The following is a 19,532-nucleotide window of genomic DNA, read 5'->3' as shown; positions in this document are numbered from 1 at the left end:
TTGCAGATTGATCTTGGAAAATTATCCTACTAATGAATATGGGTTGATGGTTAAGACGTTTGCGGATCAACAAAATGTGATTAATTCCATACTGTACATACCAGCAATGTTAGACATTGTCCTATTCTTGTCCTTGTTCTCTTTCATCATTCCAGCTGTATACTTATTGCAGTCGTATTTTGGAACTATTGTCAGTAGCTTCTGAAAAAGTAAGTGCAGTCAGTATTACAATCATACTGGTTGTAATATTTGTTCGTTGTGTTCAAACGCATCTGTAGATACATAATATATAATGTATATCCACACTTACTTCGAATTCTTTCCGCAATTTAGTTTGGTTGGTTGGCTTTCCAGCGGGTGACATTTCGCTGAGAGCATCGTGGAATCGTGAGTTTGGAATCAAGGTATCCGCCAGGTCGGCTGCCTCAACCAATAACTCATGAAGGGCAATATACTGCTCCTGGAATTTAACATTAAAATGTGTAAGTATTTTGACGTGAATATCAAAGTTCGTGTCCACCAAACCAGATAGTTGCCAACGAACACAAAGGGTTACACAAAAGCTTTCCATTCATCGCCATATATGGAGGAAGGGTTTCATTGCGTCCATATGTTATTCTTGATTTACCACTCGCTTACCAAAACAGCTAAACTTAAACTATCGATAGAATGAGTACGTTAACAGTACCTATCATTTACGTAATGTCATAATAAATATGTAGGTCATATATATTGCTTACATGTGTTTGGATCATATTCATGCGATCTTTCCTCATAGTCCTGATGTACTGGGAAATGTCCACTCGTCCTGTCTTCTTTTCCTCTTTCGATAAAACATCTAGTGCTATGAAGGTCCCGGTCCTCCCTATTCCGGCGCTTAACATACATCGAGACAATGACATATTTCTACAGTACAACATTATTCTGAATTTATTTGCATATTACAGAATTATTTGACCCTGCGAGTAGATATCGATTGTTACGTCAAATTTTGTGAGCGTAACGTCATGCATTTGAGGGAAAACAACCTAAACTGCGCCCAAAAAGTGATGACGACACAATCGATACCTACCCACAAGAGCAGTTATACAATATAATCTGTACTGTTGACATGTTGATAACATGACTATGCCTAAAACTAAATGATATAATACCTGCAGTGTACAACCATTTGACCAGTCAGATTCGTCCTGTATGAAGACACACGACGATGGAATAGAACAAGTTCAAGGTTATTTGGTGTGCCGTGATCCGGCCACGCGATAAAATGAAACTGGTGGATTTGACGAACTTCTTTTGTCTGTTGGAGAGATTATTCAGAAGAAAGGTAAATTGATATTAATTTACTCAATACCGGTATATATATACACACAAAATTCATTACTTTAAAAATCACAAAATTAAGTCAATTTCAATACTACTTTGCAACCCTCGAATATAACATTTCAGAGCAAGACTTGCATACTTATACAGAAGACATTATAATTTAGGTACTGGCTAATATGTGCTATCTTATTTGGCGTTAAATATCATTTTGTTGAGATAGAAACTGATTGCGGAACGTGTTTCATTACCTTCGTTTGAGTAACGGAAATATCCCGTAACACATAAAAAGCGTAGGTTCGTTCTCGATCAAGTCTGATGTTGAAATGTTTCGTTTTGAGGGAATCGCCTTCTTCTGGCCAGTACTGGTGACATTTTATCTGATAATATAATATGTTTTCAATAACCATACGTAATATTCTGGAAATATTAAAAGATATTTATATATTTCAAATGATATAAATAGCTTAATAATACTCAAAGTGATGTAAATACCTCAAAGAATATAACTAACGTAATAATATTAAAATTATTGATAAACAGTATATTTTAATCTTAGCTTTAATGATTAGAAAACTATGACATAGCGATTGCTTTATTGGATCTATTTTATGCAAAATATTCTCATTTGATAATGATATCATGATTACTTTTCCTCCCTCGACAAGTTTCGTCACCATAACAATTTTCCCCGTGTTTAGCTGCCAAACCATCCTCCAGAAATCATCCAGAGTATTTTCTCTCGGACCTAAAATAATGTTAATGTGGCAATTCAAAACATGTTCATTTTATCTTGCTAAAACTTCATTTTTCAAAAAGCTAATATCTACTCTTCAAATTACAGATTCACAAATTCACTGTTACACGTATGGTATGTTGAGAAAATACTTTGACTAATTCTGATCCTAATATATGATATCTGAATCAATCAAGTTTATTGCTTATATAAATTAAATTAAGAACATAGCATTACCTTGACAAGCAACATACACCTTCATGTCACCGATACCCTGTGGATAGGAAAAGAAGATTGGCAGAATATAGGGCAAAGATGATTAATATAGTTGTTATTGCCATGTATTTCAATTTCTACGTCATTAACATCTCCATATATAAAAGTATCTTCATCATGAAATGAACATAAAAATATCTAAATATGCACGACCTCACAATGCCATTATTCTAGGTACCCGTCACCAATATTGTCAAAGAGAAGACATTCATGCAAGCGTTGTTATCACGTTAATGACCGTACTATTTACTCACATCGATGTAATTGGCGTTGATGTAGGATGAGTTAGGGTCATTTCCAATCTTGTCTAGAATAACGCGGGAATGGTCATCTGAAATAAATGCTGGTTGTGAGTTATATGCAGCGTCATGCACAAAACAATAGATAAGTTACCGTGAATTGGGACATTTTGGATGTGGTAATGTTGGAGGGTTTTTGACGTTTGACGTGAAAGTGAAACCAAATTAACACACCAAAGTTTATAAATTACGGAATATACACACTCTCGACATTGTTCCTTAATTACGTTACGAAAACATTTAAAGTTGGTTCTTACGCTAAAAAAAGACCGTTACACGTGCGAGTTTTCTTCTTTCTTTTGCTAAATATAGATATTTGATTGTCAATCACTTATATTGATCAGAAGATCATTATTTCAAATCCGTCAAATTCAATTCTGTTGGTTTTTTTAGTGTCGACCGATTTATGTGTATAGACAAAAAGATTGCTGCGCAATGCAACACAAGTGATTCGGAGAATTAAAATATTTGGTTCAGATTCAGTTAGTGCCAGAAGTGTACATAGCACAAGGTCACACCATATATCAATGCCTGTAACTGACCGCAAGTTGATTACAAATAGCACACGTGCTCAATTATCATTGTCAAAATTAAAATATATTTGTAGATCATTGTGTCAACAACAAACCTTAATAATACGATTAGGATGATTTAACCGAAAAGGTTTTCAAAGCATTATATTTGTATACAAAAAACGAACAATTGGATGCATACATGGAAATGTTGTTTTGAATCTGTTCTTGACCTTGTTTAATGGCTTGCTTCCTTCTACGTGTGGATGGACTGCTCCCCAGGGCAACAACTGTTCAGTATGAAGATAAAATTGTTAATAAAATAAACCCATTAAGAGTGTAAACAATTTCTGTAGTATTTTCATAGATATTTTACGGATTTTTAAATGCACTACTTGCCATTATTATATTATGTCTTATAAAAACAAAGAATGATATTACAATATGTTGTCTTCAAAATGTTTTTAACCTGATGCAGTGTCTTTCTGCCTTGAAACCAATAGAAATACAAGCTCAAGCAAGTTTAGGCCTTGGAGAAGTTACTCAATTGGAATATGAAGCACTGTAATTTTTTTATCTACTCAATTACATAACTACATAACACGATTTCTACATCATGATTGATTTTGAACTAAAACATTAACCTTGTATCACAATGTAACACTATCCGTGAAATATGGCACACAATTCAAAAGTAAGTTGTTCAAACCTTGAATTCTTTCTTGAATTCCTCATCCTCATTTTCCTTTTTCTTGGGTATCATTGCCCGGATTTCTTCGATAGTTACCCCGTTCGACATGTCCATATTGCTATAAACAACCTCCTCCTGCTTCACATTGCCAACATTAATGTATTCGTTACTTAAATTCTCCGCTAAGGCTGCAACAACATCAAATATTAAGTGATTATACTGGGAAAATTATGTTTATATCAAATCATTTATCAGATTTATATTTTTTTAAAAAAGAGTTAAATTGAACATTGTGTTTATTCATCTGTATATTTCATGCATGCAATTGATTTTATCACGATCATTTTGGATTATGGCGAAATTTGTGATGAAGATAATCCCGATACAAAGACTCAATATATACATCTTATATCAGCATCTCTTCATTTAAACACCTGATGCAAATAAAGATGGCTGTAATTTCTTTTTTTAAACCTAAAGGGATAATTCTGATCTCAGATTGCTAAAAAAAGAAATGTTATCGCAGTATCCTCGTTTCAAGGCGTTTTTTTTTCATATTCATAATTTAGTATCTATAACAATCTAAGAATCTATGATAGCGTATCTTAAAACAAAAGGCTGCTGTAGATATTGAGTGGTGGGGGAGGGTTCTATATTTTATCAATGTTTTGATAAAATACATATATTAGAAAAGGGACCGATTCTTTTTTAGAAATAAGAGAAAATCTAGCTCAGAAATAGTAAAAAGAACATGATTTTAAAATTATTTTTAAAAAATTATCGCCTTAATGCGATGTCTTGGTCGAATCGGTCAGCTTCATTGAAACTGAAATAGACGATTTTTTTTATAGATGGCGCCATTGGGCGATGAGCGATGCAAAAATGATACTTGGACATTTGGGTAAAATCTTGTATCATCCCATTCAGAATTCACTTAACTTTGATATATAAAGATTAACAAAGACGATTAGTGTGGACTTATACGGGCGGACACAACGGACGGCGAAGGATCAAGCACGATAAACATACTTACACGATGCTGGTTCCGATACTTCTTGACTTTTTGTATCGGGCTTGTTATTGGGAGAAGGTTGGGAAAGTGTTGTTTCCAAATCGCCATCAAAGTGCGTACTCATCTTTCTATTAGGTTGTAACTTTCTCCTGCATATTGAAAAGATTTATGTTGGAATTGATCAGTACTACATTAATCATTACTACAAAAAAGTAAAAATGTATTTCCTGATTGATCACTGGTGGGTTTTTTTATACAATCTATTCGCCAACGTACCTTCTTAACACAATGGCCACCGTTGCTATAACGATACCAATGACTATTAATGCTCCCACGCCTGCTCCAGCGTATATACCGGCTTGACTTTCAGGCTCTGTTACCAAAGCTTCTCTTTCTGAACAAAAAACATAAGTCACACGATATTTCAATGATATACTAATTATAAATCCCAGATCAAAGTTACATTGTGACATAAAAAAACGAGATACAGTATTAGTAGTTGAATGTTGGTAAAAATATTTTAAGTTCTAAATGAAAATAAATGAAACGACATACCAATGCATTGACCATCCTGCATGTTGCAGATATTGTTTTTGCAGTTAATTGGACACTCCTGGTAACAAAAACTGCCATGAAAGCCGGGTTTACATTCTGTGATAACACAAATGAAACAAAATCGATGAAAGTCACTTAGAAATATTGTTGTTATTCAATGGTGCGGTTATAAGTAGAGCTAAAACGAGTTATGTTTAGAAATGAAACAGAAATGTCAATGCAATACAAAATCCTTCGTTCGTGATGCATTTGTTTATTTTATCTGATTACTGAATATGTCTGAATATGTCTGATTAAAGTCTTCCTAATGAAAACATAGATCAATAAAAATATACATAAGTAACAGCGAACAAAGAAATTGGGTCTTACGAAAGGAAATCGCACACGAAAGCTTGATGTACAGTATATAGGTAGTGAAGTGGATAATTTATATTTGCTAATTCATGAAAATTACCACGCCATTCAATGTCCATCATGCATATGCTACTGTGACAGGTATATTGGCACACTTGCCTGCATGTGTCGCCATAGTAACCATGGTTACAATAGAAAAATAGAATAAAACATTGAATTTTTATTATTTGTTGTTCTCATTATGTTCGGGTTTTAAGCAAATTATTACAGAAACATCTTTATATACTGTTTAATCTCAACAACATTAAAACAGAGACCCCCAAAAATGAGTAAATAATGTGAAACCGGCACCTGTTTTTTGTTCTTTTCTTTGAACAGAAATGTTATAATAACTTAGGCTGTGACATACCTTCACATTGACCGTCCATGTTACACGTGTTGTTCTCACAGTTACCAGGGCAAGGCTGGTCACAGTGGTTACCGTGGTAACCAATATTACATTCTAAAATGGAAAAAAAAGTATTGATATAAGCGGCCAAAATGCAATACAATCCTTATAAACAGTAATGTCTATTGTCGAATTTTATATTTCCATTGCATTCTTTTAATTAGTCCAGCATATGAGCATACCACATGCATGCATGTCTATAATATATCTCATTTTAACTTTTTTTTTTTAATTTCAACTTATTTAACAATTGAAAAACTAGAACAAATATGATTGTTTTAATCAATATCCAAAGAATGGAACTATAAGTTAACAGCTTAAATCAAATTATATACATTTTAAAAAAAACAATGAAGACAAACGTCACTACTTTCCTTAAGTAAGCATACGAGATAAAATGACACTTACGTAGACAGTTCCCCGAGGTTTTATCACACGTGTTAGTACTACAACCTATGGGACATGGTGTGCAGGAAGGCCCATAATATCCATCGTTGCAGTCTGTCAAGTTTAAAAGCATATTTGATTAATGGAATCTTTCCCTATTTAAAGAGTGTGACGACGACATCACAACCCGAGGGGTAATCCATGAACGTCCAACCCGAGGCTTACCGAGGGTTGGACATTTAGGAATTCGCCGAGGGGTTGTGATTTTGTTGTCACACACCCTCATAGGTAGGGAATGCTTCTTTTTCTCCCATATACAAAAGAAAAGGAAGAGATATTAGCCTTAAAGAAGTATTTTCACCGCTACATGAGCATTGTTCCGTTGTCTGCGCGTCAATATTGGTGACGTCATCGATAATGCACGCCACGGTCACACGGTCAGTTGAACTGTTCTTACATCCCTCTGAATTTATTCTTTTATACCCTAGCAACCACGGGATATCCCCTGTTAATAGTAAGGGCAAATGAAAAAATAAATATTTAGACAGGTCGCGTGACAAAGACAACACAACTCCCTAAGTGGTAATCCCTGAACTTTGGACACTTCTAGGAATTCCTCCCGGGTGTTAGAGATTTATGTTGTTCAGCACACTCATAGGAAGGGAAATTACATCCTTTTTTCTCCCAAATACAACAAAGAAAAGGAAAAAAAAGGGGGGAAATATATACTAGCCTAAAAGCAGCAAATATTCCCCGCGAACCTGAACATAGTACCGTTGTCAGCGCTTCAAGTAATAATTACATGTCATCGACAATGCACTCCACGGTCATAACCGCAAGAAGTCCATGATCGTCACGTAATTTTGTCCTTTCGTGTTTCAACGGTTAGCGCGCAAACCCCCCCGCCCCCCACCCCCATTCTGTCGAACCCTATGGGCTGAACAAAGAAAATCTCCCGACCGTCAAAAACAGATCAGTGACAAATAAGTGAATGGTGGGAAGAAAAGACAGATCTACTCCAACCACAAATGTTGTTCGCTGTAACAAGGCGAAGGAACGGAACGTCCGCAAATATGCTGAATACGAACTATATACTAATAGTAATTCCGTCCTTATGCTATAATAACACGAGTGTTATAGCACCCGTTGGCGGGTAGGTATCGATTTTTTACGTCCATTATTCTGCTGAGCGCAAACTCACTTTGTTCTCTCCGCATAAGTATAACGTTACGCTCGCAAACACATGACGTCCACAATCAATAACCTAATCCGCAAGGGCAGATAATAATGTGCATATGCAAACACAGAATAACTGGCATTCAAGTGTAAAGAGGTATGTTTCCTTGTGGATTTTGCGCTTACGTTTTCTGAACGCAACACCAACACAAGATAATGAATAATCGATGGCATAAGTTGAAGTTACAATACCAAATCAAATTCAAGATGTTCGGTGGTATAGATATTTTGCAAAATGTATAACTAATTACTTTAATATATTGCCATTTGAAACACAAGCCCAACTTAGACACTTTCTCGCAACCGAACGATAAACAGCCGAAGATATCAGACCTGGAACATGATGAATGCATGTGCCTGCGGGTACGTGCACATTTTTTCCTGTCGGAAAACAGGTCACAAAATATAACCAAACACAATGTTAATAAACAGTGCCATAAATGTGACGAAATGATAAAACCACAGTATCGACATGACAGCTGCATATGTTTATCAAAGGCCGCATCAAATAAAGTGAATTGTAAGGTATGACAAAGTATCCGATTTGTGAATTATTAGTAATGTTTATGCTCTTCTACGCGGAGCTGATGTGCTACACGATTGTCACCAAAATAAATACAGCGACTAATGGGGATTATCATAGGGGTAAAAAAAGATACGTGTTAATCATTTAAACGCAGGGAAGGCGTTATTGAAGCTAAATAATATTGTTGCTACAAGACATATAACCGGTTTAAGTAAAAAACTCCATTTTGAAAATATATTTCGAGCTTATGTTAATATTGTACGTCCCTAATAAGACAAATAGAAATTAAAATTGTGCATATAAACTGCACACGTGATGGTGGAACATGATACACAAAATGAATGATTTATTACACTGATGAATTCGGATAATAGTATTATATTATCAAAACATATGCAATTCATTAACAAATTGGTGTCCCATTTCTTTGCCTTACTATGTAAATATATTGATATAGTGCAAACAGTTAAATGAATATTATGAAATTGATAATTATAAATCATATATTGCGTACACCGAGCAATCAGCAAGACGAGTCCTTGATCTCATGAATCTAGCTCGCCAGATAGCTCCCCTATGATCACACAAGATGGCCTTGGGCGATCACGTAGGCCGCAGGGAGATAGTGGCGGGTGACGGGGACGTGGACGGCGACAGGGACGTGGCAAGAGGAAGGGGTCGAGCCTATTGGGCCTCAACCACCTTTTTCCAATCGAACAAGTCAAAGTAGTACTTCTACAGAACTCGAGACCACCCCCTCGCATCCCTCACACAACACAAATACACCATATATGGTTTTTTAACAAAACGGATAATCAAAACAACTCATTAAAACGAAGCAAAATTTAATGAGAAATCCTGATGCGATCATCGCACTTAAGAACCAAGGGTATATATAAACAGAAATACACCGAACGTTGATAAAACATGCCACGCAGGCTGAAGACAATTAATTGTGGGGTATGTATGTACCACGCACGAGGCATTATCTCTCAAGAAACAGATTATTCGTTTGATAATCCTCCATAGTTAGTTTTTGCATCAGTTTACCACAAAGCAAGCGCACTATTACGATCTTACGGACGGATAATTTTATGCATTTTTTAATTTTTTATTTAGAAAGTGTATTATTAAAGTAGGATTAAAGTGTGAACTTATACAGTTATGCGACTTAATGAACCAATCAAACAATTTACATTTACTTTTAAAAAATTAATACTGCAACGAATTATTTAAGAAATTTACTGCAGTAGAAATATTAGAAGACATAATTATAGCACGTTTTATGAAATCATCTGTTACATGGTAATAAGATAAAAGGTTCTCCTGATTGTTCAAAATAAAGATAATACCTCAGCTTTCAATGGAAATTGGTAAAACATGTAAATATTTGAAACCAGGGTAGAACATGTACCACTTGTGGAGTGATTTTTTCGTGGGAAGATTACGTAATGATTCACACATTAGAGTTAATATTTGGTACAAAAATTATAATTACCTTCACACAAATCGGTGTCCTGGCTACATGTGTTGTTGTTACAGTTACAAGGACATGGTAGGTCACAGAACTTCCATGGAACCCAGCGTTACATTCTGGAATTTTGAACATTTAATAATGGAATGCTATTTATTACAATATGAAACAAAAGTCGTAATTGTAGTGGGAAATCACACGAGGAGCTATTAGATATCACAGTCTGTTAACCATAATGATAATAAAAAACGTAAAAACGAATATGGGAGGTGAAGTGAAACTACCCTTGTATTTTTTTGTATAGATGTATTGAAGCATTTTTCACATCAACAAATTTTTAATGTTTTAGAATATCAAACGATTAGCGTTAATTGGATCATCGTGTTATCCCGACGTATCAGATAAAACACATCAGTGCTAAGAAAAATTTGAGATATTGTGTCATTTACTAAGTTACTTTTTCAAATACGCGATAACATAGTCCATATTTGTCATGCTTGTTGCATATTAAGCGGTATAGGCAAGACAATTATTTAAGCGTGAGAACTTATAACTGACCCTAAGTTCCCGTCTCATGATAGCGTCAATGAATACGAATATTTTGCAAGGCAAGGAGGGAAATCCATACCTGTTATAAATCTATCTGTTTCTCATCTTCCAATAGTTTTCTGATAGTCCAACTTTAATTTAAGATTTCATACATTGTATGTAAAGGTAGATTTATGAATTACATAACGTCAATACAAAGTATAAATACAGATCTTTGAAACATATCACGATTTTTATAGATGGATGCTTACTTGTGCAGTTACCGGGAGGACATATGTGGTCACCACAATTCAGTGGGCAATTGCAATATGTGCCGGAAAATCCGGATGAACAACCATCTGAAATAAAAAAGTTATTCACTGATGAAAATTGAATTGTACTTTTATACTGCTGTTCGTTAATTGAATAGGCTAAAAACCCCATCCTGTATACAACTGTTATCATCGTTTAGACAAGATAATCTTTGGTGGGCAATATCAATCATAATATCTCCTCTTTATAGATAAATAAATAAAATAACATTATAAATCCTTTACTTATTTTTAGAAATAAAATAAGTCCGAAGTAAGTACTTACTTGTACAGATACCTGACGATCTGTCACACGTGTTACCGTTACAACCAGAAGGACAAGGTGTACAGGTAGGTCCCGTAGTACCCGTTATTACAGTCTGTAAAAAACAACATCCGAGGTTTCATGCACAACCAACACTCAACACAAATCAAACAAATCTTCAAATTGACCAATGAGTGTTCAAATGTTTATTAATGATCTAAATACAGCCAAAAATTAAATGGATAGTTTGAGAATAACGTTTTTTTTACCCGAGAAGCTATATCGTTACCAATTATGAATGCTTCGCATCATCTTTTCTAACTGTAAAGTAAGAATGTGTTTTTATTTACATTCATTCCATGTAATTTATATAACAATAAGAGAACTCCATTCCAATAACATACTTTAAACCAACCAAAGATTGCAATGTTACTTTTTTTTGTTGGTATTGCTTGTGCAATTGGGTGATGTCATATTGACAATCGATTTTGTCAATGTTTTGGAAACTTGTCAAATGAATAAAAAATGTCCATATTAAGAACAATGAGTATTTTGCCAACAGCATGCTAAATGCATTTAAATTACAGCTTACTTTGAGATGTTTAGTCTTGTCATCAGTCAACTGGTTTACCTTTTGTGACGTTACCACGACAGCGGGAGCATAATTTTTGCATAATGATTCGGTTAAATTAATTCTTTAATATTCAATGAAATTCTACGTTGAAAAATGTCCTTAGTTGAAACTGCACCGCTCATCTAAACATTATAATTTATTCCGTTTACTAATAACCTGCATTTGAAAAAAAAAGCTGTCGTTATACCCACCACTGAACTACGTCAGAGCAAATCTTAAAGATGCTCCACCGCTGACAAATACTATTTTTTTCTCAATAAAAAAACAAGAGCAAGAGCAGACGAATGAGTAGTTTTCTTCAGTTACAAAAGTTACTTACTTTACACTATTACCACCATTGATAAGCTTGAGCTTCTAATTTTATTTCAAGATAAAAATATCAAAAATAATTGATAGCATCCTGAACAAATTCCGTAGTACTATGTTCTATATGGAATGAAACACTGATTGCACATGCACCAAAAGCAAAACTAATTATTTTATATTATGTTTTTTGTGTTAATTAGACTTATATATAAACACGATTAAACATTAATTATTGTTCAAATGATGAATATTATTTATGCTCTGTCTCCGGTGGAGCATCTTTAAGGTAGCCTAGAAGAAAAAAAACTGACCATTCGCAAGTCTACAGAGACGTCCTTTGAACATAACAGTGAGCGCAGTCCAATTTAAAGCCATGTGTAACGTTATTCGATAATTTTTCATGAATATCAAAGGATCAATCTACTTGTCTAATTTGTTCACACAGGCCTTGCAGGATTTGTTATGGCAAAATAACCCGGGTTAATATAACTACAGTGTATAGTAACCCTTTGAATATTTTTTTCCATATTTTTTGTCTCTCAAATATGTTCCTAGTAAATAACTCAATTCTAGCCATTTATGTAAAAGAAATTTTGGACGGACTTTTTGTGGTGATGTACATGTAATATTTATGAAACTAATTCAAATTATTTTCAATGTTTTAAACATGTTTAACTATTCTGTAATTATACGACTAATCTAAATCATATACTTCTCAGAGAAACTAATTATATTAATTAAATACTTCTTAATTAAATTATATTGTCTGAGCGATTCTTAACTTTTGCCTTCGGAAGTTACTCTTGGATTTTACTCATAATGCTCGCGTTAGACAATGAAGATGCATTAGGTTTTCTAAGGTTCTACATTGAGACTTTAAAACAAATAACGGCTATATTGTATATGTTTAAAAAATATGAAGTATACATGTATTTAAAATAAAAGTAGTCAATATATCTTGAACATTCTTTCCTTTGAGAACTCTTGTTTCTAGGTTCTCCCATCAATTCGCTTGTGACATCTGCAGTAATATGCCGGAAAATTCCCTGGTAAACATGCATCTCTGAAATAGGCACAAGGATCAAGGTCATTAAACTGTAGAGCTCAGTTATTATTAGTGTTGTAATCTTTTCTATATAATTCTGTGTTGTTTTCAACCGTTTGTTATGTATTTCATTTAAGATAGGTAGACGAACTCATTTTCATAATCATCAGTGTAAATCATCTCTATTAAACATAATATTTATATTATCAATACAGAATTGTCTAGTATTATATCTCATTATCCAACCGTGAGATCAGAACTGAAGTTACACTGAATATTTTCACTCTGAATAAGCGTTGGAAACAATAGACACTTCTATAAAATTATTGATTCACTTACAGAATGAATCTTGCATGTATTGTTTCTCCATGATCACAAATTAATCAACATGACTGCTTCGCAGTTCATATAATTGATGTTTCAAGTGCAACGTCAATTCACCCAATTCACCAATCCCAATGAATCTTCGATTCAAAGCAGATTTTCAATCTCTTATATTTCTCTATATATACCAATCTTGGTCTAAAATAGCCCAAATATCTTAGCCCGTCATGTATTTTATCTATTAGAAAACAGTTATATTAGATTAATTCTCTTAATGTTAAATTGTCTTTATTAATCATCATTATATAAAAATAATTTGTATAAAATATTTTGTTTCGTTTTAGTTTGCCCGTGTTATCAGACTGTTTTTCTCTCCTCTATGTAGTTCTGTGATCAGTATCTATGACAGTCTAATGTCTTTTTTATATTTTGTCAATAAGTCTCGTTTCTTCAAAAGGTAGTCCTACCGGAACAAGCTCCAGATCTGTACTCTCTCCACAGGTTAATTTCCCTCACAGTTTGTAGGGCAGCGAATCGCATGAATGTCTCCTCTAGTTATTAGTAAATATCTCCAGCACAAAAGTATCTGAATACGAAAGATTGAAATTCTAATATGTATAACCAGCATACGTGTCTTTTCTCCCTATTACATACAATATAAGCAAACAATTAAATATGAACTTCTAAAGTGTGTATTGCACCGTCTGTGTTATGCCTGTTTTAATGTGTTTTGAAAATTGAAATTAATTTCACATCTATTATAATCTTTTACGAAGAAATTTCACATACCACACCACTCTCGTCATGTGGCGATGGCATACATATCCTTCCAAGTACATAGTTCTTATCTAGCATATTCCACTTCCATTACAATCCGTCCCATTTCTCCCATATCTTTTCCTCATAAGGAATACTAGCCTTTTCTAATATCTATAACATGACTGTACATTCTGAATAAGAATATCTATGGTTTCAGAATAGATAAGAACACTATAAAATGTGCCCACCAGAGAATTTAACTGACCTCCTTCTTTTCTTAGTCAACCCCCTCTATTTTATTTTAGTTATTACTCCTATACTGCCTACATTTATATATATTTATATGTTAATTATCTTTAAAGATTCTAGAAGGTGTAAATCTCTGGATCCGTTTAAGGACACGTTTCCTTTATTGTATCTATTCTTCTGTTTTATTTTTAATAATCAATTACGACCACGTTAAATTCATATCAAGAATATATAACATTTTGCCAGCCCTTTTTTCGGTCCGAAGGTCGATTGGAGGAGATGTAATATTATGGAAGTATAAGTATCAATGCGATTACCTTATTTTCTTTTATGATAAAACCCGGGTGTCTTCCATTCTAGGTGAAACTAAAAAAGTTTCAAAAAACATTTTGTTCAGAAAAAAAATGATCAGCAAAATACCTAATCAAATTTAAGATCTCACCTTCATTAATAACACTTTTATCCCCGAATTGCGCTCTGAAAGTTGCTATATATGGTAAATTCGATGTTCATCCCTTTATGTCTAAATTTTATGTTTTTCATTTATTCTTTTTTCATGGTTTATTATTTGAATATTTGAATTTAGATTGAATATGATACTTCTTACACCATTATATAAAATTACTATTTTAACTTGTTATTCTCATTCTGAAGTACATTCTTATAATTTTCTCGATAATCTAAATTCAGTTTTCTCAACTTCTATAATCTCTTGTTTTCTTTTCTATACGTATCTTTGCGCTTCTGGATTCTTTGAATTTCGCATTTCTCGCGAATCAATCTGATTATAGGTCGTCTTCTGACAAGTCTCCTACTCTTTTTTTTTTTATCATTGTTTATATTTATAGAAGTCACTTATCTTTTTATTTAATAAATTGTTTCTGTTTTTTTGTTTTTTGCAAATGCCCACTGATTATCTCAAAGGCATTCTTTTTATATTTACCAGTTCTTGATGTAAAATTGGTTTTTTTATACTAAAAACCGTAAACCAAAATAGGCAGGACTTCTCTTTGCATATAAATAAGATTCGCATGGAATTATGAAACTCATTGGGTGTAGTCTCCGGAAACTCCACGTGTCTTAAACTAATCCAAAAGGTCGTGGATTTCAATAGTCCTAGATGACCCAATAGTGACATTATTTTATTACATGTAGTTTATCCTACACAAGTGATTTTATTTTACTTATCAACCACAAATCTCTGTTTTATTTTTCTCTTTCAAAACAATAGATTTTACGTTCCGTACTATTTTTTCAACATCAATCTTATGCTACAAAGAAACAATATAATACCTATATTCACAATATCCAATCTATTGCTACTGGCTACCCATAATACAACCCTTATATTAATGGACCGACCTATTTCTCCACTCAGTACATGATACGTTTGTCATGCTGACTTAGACCAACGACCGAGATTCCAGCATAGGGCTAAATATACTCATTCTTTATTATCTTCTTGCAATGTTACACCTATTGAGAATCTGTTTAGTGCTTCGATTATATCATAACCAGTTCGATGCTTTGACTTCCGTAAGTCCCGTTATTAACTTTACTCATATTTTCAGGACGAGAGGCTAGAGTCTCAAGTGCATTGCTTACCAAAATATAAGATAATGAAGAGGAATACAAAAGCGGATTATTCTAGTGCCGTTATTTTTATTGGCTAGTTAGGTTTACCCTTGTTTTTTTTTGTTTTTCAAATTTTTTCAAATCCAATCACTTAGTCAATTCTGATAGACTCTTTGACTTTTTTTGAGGTCTTCGTAGATCGCCTCTCTCCATTTATTATTTACAGTAGGCTATGATTTGCTTATTCATATGACCCTATTTGCAACACGAAGTCATTCATTATGATTCATTACCCAAGTGTTTACTTAACCTAGATTATCTGTGTTGTAAATGGGTTAATCTGGGGGAAATAGTGTTCGTGTATACGCGTATTTAACCTTTACATACAGTAATATATTAATTTTTATGCCGTACCATTAACATAAACCTCACATAATTCCCCAAAATGCCCAAGTCGAGTACCACGTGTAGGTGTGTACTGTCCGGCGGTCAGAATAGATGGTCAAATACGGGCGACACCCTCGACCACCGCTCGGTACATTACTGATTTGCGTTATACCAGTGCTAAGACTAGCAGTGCTGTCCTGGTAACAACGCACTCCTGCACTCCAGTTGGAGTTTACTTAGACAGGTAGATCTCAAACCCGGCTATGACGGCTTTAGAGTATAGCTCGTTCGGCAATGTAAGAATATCTCTATGTCCGAAGTGTACCCATGTATTAAAAAGCCTAGACAAGAAGGAATAATAGCCCTACTAATAGAAATTAATGTCAAAGTCGGAGACACAGTTATTAGGGGGTGGGAATAATGGATCCGAGTTCAAAACTCTACTTTTCAACAACTTTACATAAAACAACATTCATAAATATTTCTACATGAAACCTATTTCCTAATCTCCTAATAGTTTTTAAAAAGCATACATGTTTTATAAGTTGACAAAAATTTCTTGACAATAATAAACACGGATCAACCATACAAAATGTTTTATATCAACACTATTTGTGGCCATAATATTCGATTCGTATACGTTAAAATAAAGTTTCTATTTTAAATATTTTTAAACGGATAAGGACAGGTAGTTATGTTGTGGTCTGCGGAGGAAATGACTATATTCTCACACCAAAGTATTAAGACAGCTCTGCAAAATTTAAAATTAGCATTTTGATACGCCAATCACAAAGATCGCCAGAATGTGACCCCTAGAACGATAATTGCAAACATAATAAGTGTTGCGTTTTAACATTAAAAAAACCCACAAAAATCTAAAAGCTAAATATGTTTTTAAACTGTTCTAGTGTTAATAGATACCCCATTTTCAAATATCCAAATCAAGTCTCTACATGCAATTGAGATATTCAGTTTTTAAAAATTTTTTAGAGATCTTATTTAAGAAATCGAATACAAGTTGTATTATAATATTCAAACATCGTGAGCAGTTAATTTAAAACGGTCTTTTTGGACCATTGTTTTTTTATCATATTAGGAAAACTATTCAAAAAATATTTAGCAAAATAAGACATTTATCATTCCATTATATATCTTGATTTGGTCAAATTTTAACTTGCATTACCGTTTCCACAAAACCCAGGCAGCGTATTTGTAAACAACTACTGTTTTTCGCCCCTAGTTCCAGCGGGATTCGTCTTTTCAGTGCAGAATTGTGGTCCCCAACCATTGGGCTCCTTTTTGATAAATATCTTATGAAACTTCGGCAAACATATCAAACCCGTAACAGACAACCAAACGGAATACTTTTTAGGACCCATATCTGTAACAAATATCTTGGAAAGGTGTAATGTAATTAAATTATTTTTAGCGCATTAATGAAAATAAGATTACAGTTGTAATTACTTCTATATATGATAGTGCACGGTTGTCTATTACAGACTGTTGTTGTTAGGTCTACCTGCCACCAGACCTTCTCTGTATTAAGGGAAATCCGTGTGTGTACAACAGTCTGACCCCTTTAGAACTGTGAAGTACATCCACTCTTACGGCCTTATGAGCTGCCATAGTTTCTATATAGGAGTAGAACTCTGCGGACGCGTGAGTTTACCATTAAAGCATAGGTTTTCTGAAACAAGCTACATTTTAATTCAATGTTTTTGTTATAATATGCTATTTGTTCTATACCGCTCTCTCTACTATCCATCCCTCTTTCCCTCTTATATTCTTTCTGAAATATTAATCCTTGGTGGTTTCGTTAATCACTGATAGCGTTTGATGAACTTACTATACTATCACACCAAACGCCATGTCGTTGAGTGAATAAAATAATAAATTACTGACCTACGATAATGACAGTTTCGCATTGTTGTTACCAACACCCGTTACCCCGGGGTAAATCCACTAAATCTTGAACCAATGTTGGCTAAACTGTTAATGATCCCTCCCAAGTCGAATTACAGAATTTGTGAGGAAACTGTTTAACATGACAACTGGGCTTACATTTTTTTCTGTCACACTTTCTACAGGACATTTGCTCAATATCTTACAATGCCTCCGCCCAATTTTATCTAGATGGCCACATGATTAATGCACAATTGGTAATGAATTCTTAAACTACTGCGACATTATCTTTATGTGAGAAAGTATTTTTTGTCACCACTTGGATGAAATCTTGCCCCTTTTTTTCATTCCTTTTGTACTATTTATTATGCGATTGCTTGGAAAAGGGCAATAAAAAATATGATACATTAGGATCCATTTGGTTCAATCTTTAGTTATAACTGTCTAGGAAAATGGAATTCGAATTTCCCACAAAGGATAAAATTAACAATCACCTGTGGTGCACGGCAATGGTATGTGGATACATCTTTTCTATTATAAATAGAAATAAATAAAAAAATTTTTAGAGTTGATTTAATGTATTTTTAATTCATACTTAATCTGCTCTTTTTGTTAATAAACGCTCATCTTCCATTTATCCCCTCCAATCTCCTATCGTGAATCTCGTCGAACGTTTCATAAAACTATCATTAGTGAACGCATTGCCGTTTTGGACGTGAAACCGCGGTTCAAAATCCCCTACATCTCGAAACGGCATCTTAATTCCTTCATCCTTCTCCCACTGACTAGCAGCACACCTTTTGCCCCAATTTCAGTATTATATAGGATATTATAACATATGAAGCTATATATCATGAAAGCATTATGATGGAGAAACGGTCCACATAGAAAAAAAACCAAAAAACGAATTCGTGCGAAGCAGCGATATGTACATGCAATTTACATTAATATGACATTACTACTTGCATATTTAGTGTTGTGAACGATTATTTTTATGAGTAGTTTCATTCACGTGTCCTTGTAACTTCAGAAACAATAAGGAATAGTCATGTGAAAAATAATCTAGCTGGATCGCAAGGTTCCTACTTTTATATCTTAAGTTTATAAATTATTTGTAATCGGGTGGTTATGGTGGTTAAACAAAGCCCCACTATTTTCACCTAGTCGGCCGGGTATTCGATTCCCGGCATGGACTTTAAAAGATCACGGTCACCTCCTGCCCTGATCACGTATTTTTCTCCCTGAAACTTTGGTCCGGGTTCCTTTCCACTAAGACCCCACTTTTATCCGCGCCATCGAAAGTGATTTGTATTTTTTATAAGTCTGTACAAGTTTCGCCATTCGATTTAAATAAACAAGCTATTTATATGAATATGTATCATATCAACTTCATATTTTTAAAATTCATTACATGTACG

General features: G+C 33.9%; 1 protein-coding gene across 3 annotated transcripts in view; it reads right to left on the bottom strand.

Moving 5' to 3' along the window:
- LOC138324663 (receptor-type tyrosine-protein phosphatase mu-like) overlaps positions 1-19,532 on the bottom strand; it is a 38,881-nt gene that overhangs the window by 2,789 nt on the left and 16,560 nt on the right. For all 3 annotated transcript variants that reach the window (XM_069269697.1, XM_069269696.1, XM_069269699.1), the window contains exons 8-22: positions 6,615-6,707; positions 6,168-6,260; positions 5,405-5,500; positions 5,126-5,243; positions 4,871-4,998; positions 3,856-4,025; positions 3,349-3,436; positions 2,590-2,666; positions 2,297-2,333; positions 1,974-2,071; positions 1,575-1,703; positions 1,155-1,300; positions 741-876; positions 311-460; positions 102-201 (exon numbers count right to left, since the gene is read on the bottom strand). In XM_069269697.1, the coding sequence (XP_069125798.1) occupies positions 102-201; positions 311-460; positions 741-876; positions 1,155-1,300; positions 1,575-1,703; positions 1,974-2,071; positions 2,297-2,333; positions 2,590-2,666; positions 3,349-3,436; positions 3,856-4,025; positions 4,871-4,998; positions 5,126-5,243; positions 5,405-5,500; positions 6,168-6,186 (1,492 nt within the window). In that variant the 5' untranslated portion in view covers positions 6,187-6,260; positions 6,615-6,707. The remainder of the gene's footprint in view (positions 1-101; positions 202-310; positions 461-740; positions 877-1,154; positions 1,301-1,574; positions 1,704-1,973; positions 2,072-2,296; positions 2,334-2,589; positions 2,667-3,348; positions 3,437-3,855; positions 4,026-4,870; positions 4,999-5,125; positions 5,244-5,404; positions 5,501-6,167; positions 6,261-6,614; positions 6,708-19,532) is intronic.

The sequence above is a fragment of the Argopecten irradians genome, chromosome 6 (genome assembly GCF_041381155.1).
Source record: "Argopecten irradians isolate NY chromosome 6, Ai_NY, whole genome shotgun sequence".
Lineage (NCBI taxonomy): Eukaryota > Metazoa > Mollusca > Bivalvia > Pectinida > Pectinidae > Argopecten > Argopecten irradians.
Note: the sequence above shows the minus strand (reverse complement) of the source record. Positions and strands in the feature narration are given on the sequence as shown.